The sequence below is a fragment of the Salminus brasiliensis genome, chromosome 8 (genome assembly GCF_030463535.1).
Source record: "Salminus brasiliensis chromosome 8, fSalBra1.hap2, whole genome shotgun sequence".
Lineage (NCBI taxonomy): Eukaryota > Metazoa > Chordata > Actinopteri > Characiformes > Bryconidae > Salminus > Salminus brasiliensis.
This window is the reverse complement of record NC_132885.1, coordinates 4,175,756-4,194,487: the sequence shown is the minus strand read 5'-3', so window position 1 is coordinate 4,194,487 and position 18,732 is coordinate 4,175,756. Positions and strand designations below refer to the sequence as shown.

Sequence of the window (18,732 nt, the reverse complement as noted above, 5' to 3'; positions counted from 1 at the left end):
TAGCCCACGCCTGGCATTAGGCAGCATGGTGCCAATAGGTCCATGATGTTTATCTGCTCCTCCAGAGAGTCCTATTGTATTGGCAGTACTTCTCCACAGGGACTAGACAAGCTGTGTGATTATCTGTGCCAGCAGATTGCTCTGGTCTCTGTGTTCTTCCTGTGTATCGGTAAATCAGCCACTAGGTATGTGTAGCATCCTGTGATGGACTGCAAAGGGAAAGGGATAAAATGTATACACTAAATGGACAAAAGTATTGGGACACAAATTGTAATCATTGAATTCAAGAGTTTCATTCAGTCCCATCAATACAGGTGTATAAAATCCAGCCTCTAGCCCTGCAGTCTGTCTTTCTTACACACATCAGTGAAAGAACGGGAGGTTCTGAAGAGCTCACTGAGCTCCAGCGTGGTTCTGTATGTAATAGGAGACACCGCTGCACCAACAACAACAAGTCAGCTGGTGAAATTTAGACCTTCCCTCCTAGATCTTCCTCCATCAGCTGTGAGTGGTGTTATTATTGAACAGTGGAAGAGTTTAGGAGGAACAGCTCACAGAGAGCAGCTCAGTGTCCACCGAGTGTCTGTCAGACCACGTAAAGTTACAGAGCGGGGTCAGGGCCGAGTGCTGAGCTCAGAGCAGAGTGCAGAAAAGCCTCCAACTGACTCAATAACTGCAGCAGAGCTCCAGACCTGCTGCTGCTGGTAGAGCTCAGAGCAAAGGAGGACCAGCTCCATATTAATACAGCCTATGGGTTTAGAACGGGAGGTCATTAAAGAAAGCTCCACTAGGTGTAATGTGTCCCAATACTTTTGTCCAGCATTGCAAAGAGATCTCAAATCTTGGAAACATTTTAAACAGCTAACTAGGTTCCCGAGCTTTCCTTGCAGTGTCAAAACTGCAAGATTAGCCCAGTGGTTTTGATTGACTCCTCTGTGCTCGTGTGTGGGAAACCCGTCATGAGGGATCGGGTTGGCCTCTCCTGCCGCAGGCTGGGTATCTGCCAGCTAGCATTAGCATTAGCATCACTATGAAATCAACGCGCTAAAGTGAAAGGCAGTCCAATTTAATCAGCGCTTGACCGGCAGGCACCCTGATCTGTGTCATATTGCAGTTGTCTGAGGAGGGAAGCACATAATCAGGGCTGGTTTTCTGCACCAGTATCAAATGTTGAGGATGTGATGGACAAGAGTGAGAGAATGAAAATGTCGTTAGCGCTGTGATCACGAGGAGGCCCAGACTCACATCAGCGATGGTTAATGACCTGATGGAGAAAATGTCGTGAGTCTAGCTCCTCTAGATTTGATAAATGAAGATGTTGGACATACACAGATCAGCCATAACATTACACACACACACAGCTTGTCAAGTCCCTATAGAAACATACTGGCAATAGAATAGTATGTGCCTAATGCCAGGCGTGGGCTAGTAGAGGGGTATAAAGCCCCCCAGCATTGATCTGTGGAGCAGTGGAAGTATTGTGTCCCATCACTTTGTACAGAAGTCCCTGTAGTTACTGAGTAATACGCCTTAGTGTGTGTGTGATAAGCCTTGGAGTGTTAAGGGGTTGATTAAACAGGTGGTCATGCTCATGGTCAACGACCAGAGTCCAATGAAAACATACCCTATGCTGGTCTACAATCTTAACCAGGTAGGTCAAGCTGCTTTTTTAAACAGAAATATCAGCTATAAGTGAAAAACATCACTTTCTGCATCCTGTAGTGTATTACGTAAATATGCTAAATGCTAAAACACACAAACTCCACAGCCAGGCCTTAACTTCCGGAGCCAGTTTTTGTCTGTGAGCACTGTTTCCCATTTCATTTTTCATTAAAAAGGATCGTGCAACTGATGAGAATACAACATAAACCAATAATCTCACATAAACAGCTCTGACCTGGAGGGTTTAATAAAAGAAACACAAGGTGTAACAAACAAATAACCACCACACATTTAAACTCCATAAAAGAAATATATCTGTAGCAACTTCATCATAAAAAAAAGCTTTCTGAAAATAAATACTGTACATTTCACACAGAGAAACGATATGAAATTACTGATTTCTTTTTTGTTTTCCCCGTTTTGTTCATCTGGCATGCTCTTTATTCTTTTAAAACCTCTGCAGGTGTCTCCTATTAGAAACTATCTTCTCGGAAATGAAAATGCACTGGTTCAAATATGGATCTAACGTCCATGAAAAACAAAAAAACAGTACTGTACAGTTTCATCTTGGGAAGAAAATCATTGAAATATATTATTTTATTGAAAAGGAAATCTTTTCTGTACATCCTCTCACACATACATCATACTATGAACTATGAAATAAAGAATTTTGGGAATTTCTCTTTCTCTGATTCTAAAAAATACAAATAAACGTATCTATACGTCTCTTAGCACCTCCTCCTCCACTCCGTAACATAAAACTAGTATTGCGATCTTTTCAGGTAAACATTAAATACGCTATGGAGAATATCTCTGGTGAACACGCTATACATTATTGCATCGTCCAGGAACTGCCAATTAGCGCAGTCTCGTTACAAATGAGGATATTACATAGAGATGAAAGGCCTGTGGTTGTCCTGTGTCTGATCTGAGGTGCTGAAAAGAACAGCAGGGATACGGGTTGGAAATAATCAACAAAATAACACCGGGAATCAGTGGTGACTCTAGGGTGTATGCGTGTGTCTGTGTGTGTCGGTGTGAGTGTAAGTGTGTGTTGTGGATGGACTAGGATGGTTTACTATCATGGGATTTCCTCCTAAGGCTCGGTTGGGAAACTATAGTACAACATCAGAGCAGAAACCAAGAAAGCGTTGGTGACCAAAGCTTATTGACTACACAATACAAGACCAAAACTGCATCATACCCCCCCAACCCCACCCCACCTCCCCCAACCCCAACCCCATCCCACCCCACGGTCCCACCGGACCACATCAAACCACTGAGTGAACACGTACCGCCCATGGGTTTTAGCTTTGTGATTGTTTTCGGCGTTACTCCAGTACAGCATGTGTATGCGTGTGTGTGTGTCAGTGTATGCATGTGTGTGTGTGTGTGTGTGTGTGTGTGTCTGGAATTGTCTGTTGAATCAGTTGAATAGGAAGACCGTGATCATTCAAGTCAATCAGGAAGCAGTTCAAACGCTTGTCTTAATTCCTTCCATGAGATTCCAAATTGCGCTCCTCTTCCAGCAGCTCACGAGGACTCGAACCATCGAGGAGAGCAATAGGCTTTAACCCCTTAAGCTCTAAGAGTGCAGACGCCTCGACCCCTCCACTAGGAAACCTCTGGATTTCTTAGTAGTTAGTGGATAGGAGGCCTTAAAGGAAGACTACAGGAAAGCTCCACCCAACCTCCATCTCCAAACGTCCTCATAATGCCGCTGAATTCTCTTAAAGGGACAGTTTTCCTTAAAGGGAAAGCGGACCCACCCTCAATATTAGCAGGAATCCCGCACTCACTCAGATCTTCTAAAAAATGCTCGATTTGGGGTTTGGGGATTCAAAGCGTCAGATTCAGACCCCTGACTCTGTTCTACAAAGCCAAAAATGGACCAGCCAGGCCCTCCGTACTTGATGGCGATGGTCAAAAGCCTGATCTGCACCAAGAGCCCTTCCAGCTTCAAGTACGGCTCGGCTCGACCCGCCATCCTTTAAGATTCAGGAAGACGAGCGTCCAGACTTTTTACTGTCCTGCACCGAAGTGGTGGAGCGAACTTCCCCTGGGTGTCCGAATGGCAGAGTCCAACGCTCGCTGTCCTCAAACCCAGACTGAAGACCCTCCTCCTCTTCTGAGAGTGCTCAGTGTGCAGAGTGTAGAGGGTGTAGAGTATCAGGGTCTCCAGACTGACTTCTGTATTCAGTAGAGTCTAAGATTAGAGGATCTTCTGGATTCTAGCTGATATAAACTAGATAAGGGTATTTACTGAGTGACAGTGAAGCTCTGCTGTAAATCACTCTGGAGAAGAACGTCTGCTAAATGCCTTCAATGTAGATGTAATGTAAATTGAGGTGGGGCTTATTGAGGAGCAGGAAAGGGAGAACAAAGCCAATCAGAGGCTTTTATGACTTGTATGTTGCCGTGGCAACCAGTGGGCCCACCTACGTTCAAAAGTACGCCGCCCATCACTGTGTAATAGGGGGAAGAATCCTTTCTGTTTCATCACCAGTTAAGGCGGAGTTATGGATACAGCAGATCTGAATTTTCAGCCTCTAGGGGGTGCACTAGCCAGGGTCAAAACAGCAAAAGGGTGATTTTAAGGCATTAAGTGTTTTGTTGGACAGATCGCTTTATGCCTCCCTGGCCATTTTATGCCTACAAATTGTACTTTTACTGTTCCAAACCTGGCTAGTGCGCCCCCTAGAGGTTAAAAAAATTCAGTTCTGCTGCATCGGTAACCCCACTGTCTTCATTGATGATAAAATAGAAAGAGAACATCTGAATGCTGCAGCTTCCGCTGGTCCTACATGACCAGAAGCAGAAAAGCCTACGACTGGATGTTTTTTATCCTGTACACTTCTCAGTAAGCTCTAGGGGGCGCACTAACCAGAGTCGAAACAGCAAAAGGGTGATTTTAAGGCATAAAATCTTTTGTTGGACAAAGCACTTGTAATTTGTTCAGTAGTAACCGTTTTATGCCCACAAATCACACTTGTACTGTTCCAAACCCAGCTAGTGCGCCCCCTAGAGGTTGAAAAATTCGGTTTTTCTGCATCGGTAACCCCACTGTCTCCACTGATGATAAATAGAAAAGACTGTCCCCACTATTACGTAGGGTTAGGCAGAAAACGTCTGAATGTTGCAGCTCCCACTGGTCCTACATGATGTCAGAAGCAGAAAAGCCTACGATTGGCTGTTTTTTATCCTGCCCACTTTTCAGTAAGCGCCGCCTCCACACGCTCGTTATCAACCCACTATTGAGCATTTTTTTAATGGGCTGAGAGGGCAGGAGACTAGCAGATGTTGAGGTTGGATCTACTCAGACAACTGAATTTAATCACTAATTAATTAATTAATTAATTAATTTTAGGAGTTTACTACGGTACACTGCTGTTTCTGCTGAGGGTTTTGGAATATCCTGTTGATGCTCTGATGAAAAACATGGAACACCTGGTTTGCCTTCATTACACAAAACAGTCCATAGCAATCGAGTGCCGAGATCAGGTCGGAGAACCCTGCAGTGTTTCTTCAAGACGAGCAACTGAATAATAAGCCTAGAGCTTAAGGGGTTAAACAAGCACACTGTCACTCATCAGGCCGCCTAGTTCTTCAGACGGCCTGACCGCAATCCCGTAGGTGGCGCTGTGTGGCCGCCTACGCCTGTGCAGCGGGGTTCAAAGGAACAGTCTCTCTCTGACCCCAGCCGGCTGCCTCGGGGTCGTTACTGTGGCTCCAGCAACGTGGCCAGGGCGAGGGTCAGTACGGGGCGAAGAGGATGGAGCTGGTGGAAGGCCGGATAGGTCCCGGTGCCGCTCGCAGGAAGGAGGCCTGCAAGGTTGCCGTCTGAAAGATGGAGGTGTTGGGGCGCGGGTGCAGGGAGATGGAGGGCATGGTGGTGGGCGAGAAGGGGCTGGAGATGAAGGCCGGAGAGATGGGCTTCACCAGGTCCTTCTGCAGAGCCAGCTTTGCCTGCAGAGTAAGAGAGGAAGAGTTACTGTAGGGTCACTACTACTGTGTCCAAATGTTTGTGGACACCTCTTCTAATGAATGCATTCAGCTACTTTAAGTTGTACCTCATGCTGACACAGATGTGCAAATGCACACATACACACACAGCTTGTCTAGTCCCTGTGGAGAAGAACAGCCAATAGAATTGGACTCAATGGAGCAGATAAACATTGTGAACCTATCAGCATCATGCTGCCTAATGCCATACCATGCCTAGGCATGGGCTAGAGGGGTATAAAGCCCCCCAGCATTGAGCTGTGGAGCAGTGAAAGCACTGTGTTCTCTGGAATGATTGATGGTTGGAGCTCCATCTAGTATTTTTGGGATGAGTTGGGATGTTGGGGATGACAAGGTGGGCCGCTGAATGCTATGCTATCAAATCCTCACAGCAATGTTCCTCCAAAATCTAGTAGAAACCCTACTTCCTTGGACAGTAGAGACAGTTACTCCAACAAAAGCAGAATGCCCTTGAAAACAATGAATGGGCAGGTGTCCCAATACTTTTGTCCGTATAGTGTATGCATCTAGATGGTTCTATATGGAACCCTGAGTGTAACATCAGGCTTAGGATTAGAGTCTAGTGGTAGATGTGTGTGTGTGTATGTGTATGTGTGTGTGTGTGTGTGTTCCCTGTCCTCTTTAAAGAGACCTCAGTGCCTCGTGAGTGATCACAGAGGAGCAGCAGCAGTGTTAGTGATGAAGTGATCGCTCTGACTGATTACAGCAGCGCAGAGTCGTTATTTCGCTGCCGTTTAGAGATAAAGACTACAGAGAGTGTTGGAGGATTGGATCAGTGGGTTCTCTCTAGCTGAGTAATTCGCCGTGCTCGACAGATGTCATTACATCCAGCTTGCCTCTAACAGTATAATAGGCTTGGTTCCAATACAGGTTTGCCCATTATGTATAAATAAAACCATGGTAATGCGTCGGGGTCACGCGGCCCAGGGTCAGATTTCGGTGTCCAGGCATCAAATAAACCCACTAAACATATTTTTAGCATCCGCTAACAAGTGCAGCAGCGCACAGGCTGTCTCCCTGGCATGGACCATCCCTGAAACACGAAACATGAAGACCTGATGAAAGCTCTTGATTATAAGGAACATAAATAATGCATTACTGCCAGGGCGCTGGAGCTGCGCTGCTGTTTGTTGTATGGACTGTATTTTGGCTTCAAGGGTTTGCCTGCCACCCGGTCCTTATGCCTCCTGCTGGAGATGTGCTGCGAAAGACAGAAAAAAGGATCTTCAGGTTTGTTTAGGCATTTAGAATACTGATATTAGAATAAATACATTAATACACATTAATACACAAGTCCACCTAGTGGTTCTTCATCACTGTGTTCATCATTAGAACATCTCCAAAGTTCTCCTCTCTCATGGAGTCTAGTATTATTTAGAGTTCTCCTCAGATCAACACCTGGTTTGGTGGTAAATCAGGGCTTAATGATGGTGAGCTGCTGCTGCTGATGGAGTTGAACACATCCTCCACACTGTGCTGGCTGGACTGGGGGACGTCCAGGAGAACCCTGGAGGAACCGAGCTCTGTTCTTCAGGCTAGCTCACCGACAAGATCTCACTACTTTCTTTCTTCAGAATGAGAAGCTCTTGTTTCTCCTTTTTACTGGATTTATGTTCACCTGCTTTATCTGTTCTGATGAGATCTGGAGCTTCTACAGTAAAGACTCTCTCACTGCTCAGAGACATGAGTTCGAATAATGGGATTAGGGGCCTAAAACCTAAGAACAGTGCTGTAAATTCAATGCAAACAGATTTTACTCCAATATTTCTAATCGTTTTGACAGAATATCTGAATATTTATCAGAAAAACAAACAAACAAACAATAATCGATTCAAAACCACATTACTGAAAAGCAGGTCTAGTGAAACGTAGGTTTTTGCATAGTTTTTGCATAATTGTACCTGACAGAAATGTGATTTCTGAAGGAATGCTGCACAGACTACTGTTAGACTACAGTTTCCACATGCAGTAAATTACAAAAGGCCTCTTTTACAGGTGCAGAAATCTGCTCTCGCTGTGTTTTCTCCTGCAGTGTTCAGTTCCACCTCCATTCTAACACACCTGATGCAGCTAATCAGGATCGGTGAGGCTGTGTGGATATCACAGGCAGGTGTGTTAGATTAGATTAGATTAGATTAGATTAGATTAGAGCTGGAACTGAAGTCTGCAGGATCAGCGTTGGTCTACAGGAGCCGGGCAGGGCAATGCTTATGTAAACAAACAGCACTGAGAGAAATACTGCAGTCATGCTCTACATTATATGACATACATTCAGTTCCCAGGAGAACCAGGTTGGAAAAAAAGAATTCACTCCATTACTGACACGTGTGACTGACTCACTCACTCACTCATTAACTCACTCACTCACTCATTCATTCATTCATTCATTTATCAATTCACTCACTCACTCATTGACTCCATAACTCAATCATCAACTTACTTATTCATTCATTCATTCATTTGCTCACTCATGCATTGACTCCATAACTCACTTACTGACTTACTCATTCAATTATTCACTCATTGACTCCATGACTCAATCACTGACTTACTCATTCATTCATTGACTCACTCACTCACTCATTGATTCTATAACTCAACCATTGACTTACTCATTCATTCATTGACTCACTCACTCACTCATTGATTCTATAACTCAACCATTGACTTACTCATTCATTCATTCATCCATTGACTCCATAACTCAACCATTGACTTACTCATTCGTTTACACACTCATTGATTCTATCTACTCCATTACTAACACAAATAACAGATTGACTCACACATTGACTCACTTATTGACACACTCACTCACTCATTGGCTCACTAATTCATTGACTCTATTAATCACTTTCAACTCTTAGCTCAACGTATGCACTCACTAACTCACTTGCTCACTTGATGACTCACTCACTCACTCACTCACTCACACATTCACAAACTTTCTCAAATAGCTAATTTGGCTGCCCCTCTCAACGGGGTGGGGGTGGGGTGTACCAAGTGTACTCATACTAACGAACATTCAGTGAAGCGTACCTGTTTGAGCTGGATTTCTGAATTGACGTGGACATCACAGATTTCACAGTGGAACGTCTTGTTCTGCAAGCCCGAGCCCTTCAGCACATTGGCCTGCATCTTGAGTTTGGACCCAGGCCTGGGGTAGGCCTTAATGGGACCTGCCCCATTCCGCGCCTCCAGCATGGTTTTGTGCTTGGAACCTGGCAGGGCAGATCAGAATCGATAGGGTTTCATCACGTGACATCTCACACTCAGTGGAGAAGCTGCTTTTTAAAACCCAGACTGCTAATCAATTGAGTAATTATGCTCCATTAGAGTGATGCTTTCGATTCTGGACGGGCTGCCAGAGCTGGAGCTTTCAAGTCACAGGGAGGCTCTGTTGTTCTTTCCACAAAATAAGGCTTGGGATTAAAGACTAAAGGAATAATTAGGAGAAAAAGCTCATTTACGCACTTACTCCAAGTATAGTCAGACTTGATTAGTGTCTGAAGTTTGCCTCTTTAGTTTAGCAGTGAAGCTACAAGGCTAAGTAATAGACCCCTATTACCATGGTGCATCAGTTCAGTGGTCTCTAATAGACGTGTGTATGTGGTCTATGATATAATGCACTAAGGAACAGGGTATTATACAGTCCTGCTTCTGGAGAAGTACCTTCCTCCAGATGTGGAGGGAACCAACCCTAATCCACCCACTTGATTCCACTAACTGCTGCCTTCAGAAGTGCTCTCTGTTCTCTGAAGACCGCTGGGGTCCCCTTTACCTGCGTCAGACCAGCTGCCACCCACCAGACTGACCACTAGGCACCCCCACCACCTGTGTCAGACCAGCTGCACACCCTCCTGCCACTGCTACCTGCCTAATGACCATGTTAAAACCTACATGGACTCTTAACTCTTATCTGCCACTATTAATATCACAACTATTACCCAGACCTGCTGCCACCCACCAGTCTGACCACTAGGCTCCCCCACCACCTGTGTCAGACCAGCTGCACACCCTCCTACCACTGCTACCTGCCTAATGACCATGTTAAAACCTATATGGACTCTTAACTCTTATCTGCCACTATTAATATTACCCCTATTAACCATCATTACTCTCATTACTCTGTCCATGACTATAATAAGTTCTACCATGTTATGATTATTATATTATAATAATGAATATGTTGCACACCTGAGCAGTAGAACAGTCTTCAGCGGTGGTTTTGTGACTTATCAATAATTAATAAATAGTTCTGATCAGAGGAGGATGGGTCTGGTCCCCCCGGGGGTCTCGGTTCCTCCCAAGGTTTCTTCCTCTAGCTCTAAGGGGGTTTCTCCTTGCCACTGTGGTCTTTGGCTGCTCACTGGGGGTCTTAGTTTTTTCATGTCCTCTTATGCTGTTGATTTCTTGTCTTTTTACTCATTAGAATTGATTGGCTCAGTGAGGCGCGTAAGTGTAAAGGTTTTAAAACTTTCGCTATTTTGCTACAACTATTTCACTGATCACTCATACTTCTTACCCACTCGCTTACGCTGAATCAGGGTTCAGCCCTCTAGCACTCTAATTTGTATAATTTGAACTGTAAACATCTAAATGACCCGGGACAAAACAGCCCACCACACCAGCTAACAGACGCATGTGCCGGCCAACATCGCTTAAGAGTAATGAGGGGAGAGAGCGCCATATATTTGTCAATTGTGCTCTCTCTGACTCCGGCTGCTGATGGCAAAGCCTGGGATTTGAACTTGCGATTCCCAGGCCATTAGACGGTGACGGTGCATTAGACCACTCAACCACTCAGAGCCCAAATATTGTCACCATGTTTGTTGTCAGGAAGGTTTGACCCTGAAAATAGTAGAGAGAGAGCCGTGAAGCTCCACAATGCAGTAGCAGCGCTCCGGCCTGGAGTGGGAATGACGGAGACGCCTATCTCCCTGTTCCAGTCAGTGGAGTATCAGCATGGTCCCGAAGCTGCTGTTGTTAGGGTAAATTTGCTATATAACGCTGCTTTAAAGGGTCCATATTTCCTGATTTTCCTGAACTATCATTCTCCAAAACATCCCAAATTTTCAGTTTTTACAACATGCAGTCTTATGCAAAAGTTTAGACACCCCTGCTGAAGTGACACATGTTGTCAATAATTGTAAATAAGCGAACAATCCTGATAATCCCCCAAAAAATCGATGCAGTCAATCGTCAATACTCTAAAGCTCATGCATGGCAGGAAGTGTGTTGGAACTGATTTCCCACTGTTTTTGGACAATGTGTGTTTTAAAGAGAAAGAAAAAGAGAGAGCGAGAGACACAGACGCTGAACAATGAGGGCAGATGTTCCCCACACCTGTGTTGTGAGCCTCCAGCTGTGAGAGGGAGTTGACGGCCACTTTGCACAGTGAGCAGTACAGCAGCTTCTTGGCTTTCTCCTCCTCAGACTCCAGGCTGGGCTCCGGCAGGCTGGCCTGTTTGGGGAGGGTCTTCAGCGCTGGCGGCGCTGCCTGACCGGACGGCTCTGCGGGCAGACTGGAGAGCACGGGGGCCGGCTTGCACAGGCTGGACGATAAAGTTGGTGTGGGCAGGAAGGCTTGTGGGGATTCGTGGGCTTTGAGCAGGCAGGAAGGCTCCAGACTTTTCTCTGAGAGAGAGAATGAGAGCGAGAGAGAGAGAGAGAGAGAGAGAGAGAGAAAGAGAGACTTAGTATAAAGCAACTAATATGCTACATGGAGAAATATTTGTCCAAATGTTTGTGGACACCACTTCTAACAAATGCATTAGTTGCACCCATTGTGCAAATGCACACATGCAGCTTGTTTAATCCCTGTAGAGAAGTACTGCCAATAGAATAGGACTCTCTGGAGCAAATAAATATCATCAACCTATTGGCACCATGCTGCCTAATGCCAGGCGTGGGCTAGTAGAAGGGTATAAAGCCCCCCAGCTGCATTGAGCTGCTGTGGAGCAGTGGAAGAACTGTATTCTCTGGAATGACAGATGGTGGTAGAGCTCCAGTACTTTTGGGATGAGCTGGGAAGTTGGGGATGATGAGGTGGGGTGGTGATCAATATCCAACATCATGACCTCACTAACGCTCTTGTCTGAATGCAACCAAATCAAATGATGGAAACCTTCTAAACTGTCAATTTGGAGCATTTCTATTGGTCCATTCATAATGAAATTTGGACACAAAGCAAAGAACAACCACCAGATTTACATTATGTCAAAAACAGCAAACAGCAAAAATTGTGATGCACTCTCATTTGCATGGCAGCGATGCGAAATCTAGAAATCCAGCCTAGACCTGAAGGTAGGTGTACGGGCATAGGGCTGATTACAGAATCACACACAGCTTCAGAGGTCTAGAGACTGGGCATAAACGTCCATTACTTGTTAGCTACCTCAGCCCCTCGTAGCTCAAGGAATGGCTAGAATAGGCTGCGGTGGCTGCACGGAGGGTGTGGATGTGGGGGAGAGGTAGTGAGACAGAATCAAATCTAAAAGAGAGAAAGAGAAGCAGAGCTGACAGTTAATCTGGGAGACGGGCGCAGAGCGCTGCATTGTTCAGTGACACATTTTAAACTCCTCTAGCCCGGTTTGTTAGCCTGGGTGTGTTGTGTAAGGCCCGTCCCTGGAGGCGGGTGGTCTACTTTCTGTATGTGAGCTGTAACAGGGTTGGGCTTTTTCACTCTCCATCTTCCCCAACACCACCATGGCTGTCAGCACAGGACACTCTAAAGCAACAGGGTAATATAACGCTGCCGTCAGGCAAAAACTTTACATCTTCCAAATCATAACTTTACAGGACTTAACTATTAACACAAGAGAACAGGATTCAAATCAGAGCCATTTCAGATCTCTTCTATTAGAATAATTCAGTAACCACTATGAATTATTCAGCAGATACTATGAATTGTTCAGTATCTGCTATGAGCTGTTTTGTATCCACTGTGAAAAATTCATTATCCTCAATTAATTGTTCGGTATCCACTATGAATTGCTCAGCATCTACTGCTAATTAGTTGAGCTTCTACTGTAAATTGTTGAGTGTTTACTAAAAACTGTTCAGTATCCACTATAGGAATCGTTCAGTATCTACTATTACTTATTCAGTATCCACTATGAATTGTTCAGCTTCAACTGTAAATTGCTGAGTACCTATTAAAATTGTTCAGTTTCCACAATGTATGCACTATAAATGATTCAGTATCCACTATGAATTGTAATGAGTAATTGAGTAATGAGTAATTCACAGTGGATACTGAATAATTCATTGTGGATACTAAGTGATTCATAATAGATACTGAGGTGGGTGGTCTACTTTCTGTCTCTATTAAAATTCAGTTTCTACAATGCATAATTCAGTAACCACTATAAATGATTCAATATCCACTATATTTTATTTTATATTATTTTTATTATATTTTATATATTTTATTCTCTCTGTATTTTATTTTTATTTTCATTTTTACATATATTTTTATATATTTATGTATATTTTATTTATTTAAGTACTGCTGTCTGGGTAAAACTGGGTCCTTGGGTACCACAATTTCGTTCCACCCCATGTACCACATGTGATGCGAATGACAATAAAGTCTCCTTGAATCCTTGAATCCTTGAATCCTTGAATAATTCAGCATCCACTATGAATCATTCAGTATCTACTATTACTTATTTAGTATCCACTATGAATCATTTAGTAACTACTGTAAATTGTTGAGTACCTACTAAAAATTGTTTGGTATCTACTATGAATCATTTAGTATCTACTATTACTTATTCAGTATCCACTGTGAATTGTTCAGCATCTACTGTAAATTGTTGAGTACCTATTAAAATTGTTCAGTTTCCACAATGCATGATTCAGTATCCACTATGAATTATTCCGTTTCCATTCTGAATTGTTCAGTATCCACTTTGAATTGTTCAGCATCTGCTGTAAATTGTTGAGTGTCAACTGTAAATTGAGCATCTACAAAAACTGTTCAGTATCCACTATGAATAATTTAGTATCTACTATGACTTATTTAGTATCCACTATGTACTGTACAGCATATACTGTAAATTGTTGAGTGTCTACTAAAAATTGTTCAGTTTCCACTATGTATCATTCAGTATCTACTATTACTTGTTCAGTTACTACTATGAATTGTTTACTATCCACTATGAATGATTCATTACCTACTATTAATTATTGTGAATCTACTATGAATTGTTTAGTATTCACTATGAGGTATTCCATAACCACTATGCATTATTCAGTACCCAGCATAGAAACTATGCAACTATGCTGTGTAAGTTCAGTAGTTATAAGAGGAGAGAACTGAAGTGTGAACTCATACAGTTTAAGGAGTTACACGCTTATCTTCTTCCATGCCCACCAGGACCCCCAGAGCAAGTCCTCAGCGCTCCATCTCTTGGACATCACTGCTCATTTTTCTGATTGTCGCTCTGGTTCAGGATGTGAGTCTGTCCCTGGAGACTCCCTCCGGCCAGCAGGAACTAACACTAATACCCAAGCACTTCTGACTTACATTTAGTTTTTACATGCCGGCTTTCAAAAGTTTAGAGACACCAAAAATTAAGAGTTTAAAAGTGTGCAAAAAATACATATCAATCATTTTTGCTGATAAGCAATTCACTGATCAACCAGTGCTGGAAAACCACCTGCCTAATATTGTGTATTTGCCACCAAAACAGCTCTCACCCATCGAGGCCTGGACTCCACAAGACCTCTGAAGGCATCCTGCAGTATCTGCCACCAAGACAGTATCAGCAGATCTTTTAAAAGTCCTGCAAGTTGTGAGGAGGGGCCTCCATGAGCATAAATAAGCCTTAGGCGCCCATGACCCACTATGAATTTTTAGGTGAAAGTGATTGATCAAGTTTTATTGCAATTGTTAATGAGGGGTCTCAAAATGGGATGTTTGCCCAATGTTATACACACTGACATTTGACCTAGGTATGGTAAGTAATAGGCAGGTCAAATAGTTTCAGTTGATTGTACAATTGTTGTGACCTGTCCTGACACAGCTGTTAAATCCAGTGACTGACTTACTCTACAGCCATCACAGGAGTTCCAGTGTAGGGTTCTCAAAGTGCACCAAAATGCTTCGTGTCCATGTTAAATCTCCTAGGGCTGCAGTGATTGGTCGCTGTAGTTGAGGACAATGCTCAGTTTTCTTGAAGAAAACGAATCATTTAAATGAATCGACAAAATAATCGAAAGACAGAAAAATAGCTGTTAGTGGGAGCCCTAACATCCCCCAAAATTAGGTTAAATAAAAAAATTTTATTAATAAATTCATAGTAAATACTGAATCATTTATAGCAGATACTAAATGATTAATAGTGGATTCTGAGTGATTTATAGTGGATACTGAATAATTTATTGTGAATACTGAGTGATTCATAGTAGATACTGAGTGATTCATAGTGGATACTGAATAATTAATTGTGAATACTGAGTGATTCATAGTAGATACTGAATAACTGAATAATTTATAGTAGCTATTGAATCATTTATAGTAGATACGGAATCATTTATAATGGATAATGAATAATTCATTGTGGATACTGAATAATTTTTGTGGATACTGAGTGATTCATAGTGGATACTGAATAATTAATTGTGGATACTGAGTGATTCATAGTAGATACCGAATGGTTCATAGTGAATACTGAATAATTCATTGTGAATACTGAGTGATTCATAGTAGATACTGAGTGATTCATAGTGGATACTGAATAATTTATTGTGGATACTGAGTGATTCATGGTGGATACTGAATAATTTATTGTGGATACTGAATAATTCATTGTGAATACTGAGTGATTCATAGTGGATACTGAATAATTTATTGTGGATACTGAGTGATTCATGGTGGATACTGAATAATTCATTGTGAATACTGAGTGATTCATAGTGGATACTGAATAATTTATTGTGGATACTGAGTGATTCATGGTGGATACTGAATAATTCATTGTGGATACTGAGTGATTCATAGTGGATATTGAATAATTTATTGTGGATACTGAGTGATTCATGGTGGATACTGAATAATTCATTGTGGATACTGAGTGATTCATAGTGGATATTGAATAATTTATTGTGGATACTGAGTGATTAATGGTGGATACTGAAAAATTCATTGTGGATACTGAGTGATTCATAGTAGATACTGAATGATTCATAGTGAATACTGAAATGCATCAACATCAGTATTTTCAGAGCTACAGTTTTATAAAAAATACAACTGGGGCTGCTTTCCAAAAGACCCACAGCCTCGAACCTACAGTTTATTGTATAAACTTTATTTACAGTTTTGTCAGAATAACAGGAATTTTAAATGCTCAGTTTAACATTTTTAGAGGAAACTGAATCATTTAGATGAATTGACTAATCAACAAAATATCCGATAGATTAACAGACAGAAATATAGTCATTAGTGGCAGCCCTAACATCTCCAAAAATGAGGTTAAATTAAAAATCTTATATCCTATATAATTTATAGTAAATACTGAATAATTCATAGGGGATGTTGCATGATTCATATTGGATACTGCATGATTCATAGTAGATACTGGATAATTTAATGTGGATGGTAAATAACTCATTGTGAATACTGATTAATTCATAGCGGGTACTAAACAATTCATAGTGGATACTAAATGATTCATAGTTAATGCTGAAATGCGTCAACATCTGCGCCAATGCATTTTTACAAAAACACAACTGGAACACAACAATACAACTGGATCTGCAGCAGAGTTGTTTCCTAAAGATCCACAGCATCAGAACTGCTGACTGTTCTGCTGAAGGTCTTGTTTTAACATTAAGTTTAATATCTAAACTTTATTTACAGTTTTGTCTGAATAATAGGACTTTTAAATGCTCAGTTTAACTTTTTTGAAGGAAAATGAATCATTTAGATGAATCAAATAATCAACAAAATAATCAATAGATTATCAATAACCATAACATCTCTAAAAATGGACTGGAGGACCAAATCTAAAATGATTTGCCTTGTGATTAAACACACTGAATAACGTATAGAGGGAGCTACGGCATCATCACCCTCTACTCGATGACCAGGTTCGAGTTGTGCATGAAAACAGTCATTTTTTAAGGCTCCTGCTGAACTGAGCTGCACTGAGGCCCTGTAAGAGTGGAGCTCGGCGCTCTGCTGTAGAGGAAAAAACACACACTGTTTGGAGTTACTGACCTTGCTATTTTCTTTCACTGCCTCCTCTCACATTCACGGAGAGTGTGTGTATCACAACTTAATCCAGCACACACTCCGCTTTAACACATTACATAAAGAGAGAGAGGGAGCTCTTACGTAAAGCGCCGGAACAATTTTAATCATTCAGTTGCTCAAGTTTCCCTGTGAAAAGTAAAGCTGACTTCAGCCTGCCTGGCAGAGGTGGGTGTTACACTGGAGCTGGAGCTGAGAGCCAGCTGTACCGAGCCTTTTTGCTCCAGGTTTCAGGTGCAGGATGCATTCTATACAAAAGAGCATGTATGTACGGGAATGTGGGAACTTACATGCACTCTACATGAAAATGTATAAATAGGAGGATCACATGAAAAATGGAGGGAGATATCAAAAGACTGATTAGGCTGATTAGTGAATCATAGACATCTCTGAGCTCATGTCGTCATTTTGTAATTCACCATTAGCACCTGAACAAGTCGGTGTCACATGTACATTCTGTATTCATGTACTCTTTGAATTAAACAGATTAATTCATAGTGGGAAGTTAATAATTCACAGTAGACACTAAATAATTCATTGTGGATGCAAAATAATTCATAGTAGATACTGAATTATAGTAAATATGACATTATTCATAGTAGTTACTGAATGATTCACAGTGGATACTATAGTACCATAGTAGTTACTGAATGATTCATAATAGATACAGAAAGACTTATAGTGGATACTGAAAGATTCATAGTGGATACTGAATGATTCACAGTGGATACTATAGAATTCATAGTAGATACCGAATGATTCATAGTAGATATTAAAAAAAACATTGTGAATACTATAGAATTCATAGTGGATACTGAATGATTCATAGTAGATACTGAATGAATCATAGTAGATACTGAATGATTCATAGTGGATACTATAGAATTCATAATAGATACTGAATGATTAATAGTGGATACTATAGAATTCATAGTAGATACTGAATGATTCATAGTGGATACTATAGAATTCATAGTAGATTCTAAATGATTCATAGTGGATACTGAATGATTCATAGTGGATACTATAGAATTAATAGTAGATTCTAAATGATTCATAGTAGACACTGAAAAAAACATTGTAAATACTATAGAATTCATAATAAATACTAAATGATTCATAGCAGATGCTGAACAATTCATACTAGATTCTAAATAATACATAGTAGATACTGAACAATAAACCTAGATTTCAGTGAGTAACTCTGGCGCTAGATCTGTGTATGTTTGTGGGTGTGTGTTATGTCTATGGGTCATCTGCAGATCAACCAGATGTTCATCTGAACTGATCTAAGCCCAGACACTGCAGAGCAATGGGACCCAATCGAACACTGCTTGATGACAGACAGGCAGACAGACAGACAGGCAGACAGACAGACAGACAGACAGACAACCAGACATACAATACCCCATCATCATATTAACCCTGCTGATTCACTATTTATATATATATATATATATTCTCTCCTGAAAAGTTAGCATTCCTAAGAAACAGAGTTGAGGAAGAGAGCGAGGAGGAGGAGAGCGAGGAAGAAGGACAGAAGAGAGCAGAGGAGGACAGGAGGAAAAGATAGAAATGAAAAACAGAGAGGGGGTATGTGTGTGTGTGTGTGTGTGTGTGTGTGTGTGTGTGTGTGTGAATCTGAGATGATAAGCTGAATAATGTGATGTGGCGTGTGGTGAGTGTTGCTCTGCGTGGGACAGAGGGGTTGTTATTGTGTTCTCTGAGACGCACACAGTGACTCAAATTCAAGAGAACGAAGGAGGACAAATAAAGAGCTCATCAGG

General features: G+C 41.8%; 1 protein-coding gene across 1 annotated transcript in view; it reads right to left on the bottom strand.

Annotated features, from left to right (window-relative positions):
• Positions 1-2,912: 2,912 nt before the first annotated feature.
• znf385b (zinc finger protein 385B) overlaps positions 2,913-18,732 on the bottom strand; it is a 219,614-nt gene continuing 203,794 nt past the window's right edge. Inside the window, exons 6-9 of the mRNA XM_072685409.1 lie at positions 11,032-11,322; positions 8,725-8,906; positions 6,785-6,886; positions 2,913-5,628 (exon numbers count right to left, since the gene is read on the bottom strand). Of these exons, the coding sequence (XP_072541510.1) occupies positions 5,416-5,628; positions 6,785-6,886; positions 8,725-8,906; positions 11,032-11,322 (788 nt within the window). The 3' untranslated portion in view covers positions 2,913-5,415. The remainder of the gene's footprint in view (positions 5,629-6,784; positions 6,887-8,724; positions 8,907-11,031; positions 11,323-18,732) is intronic.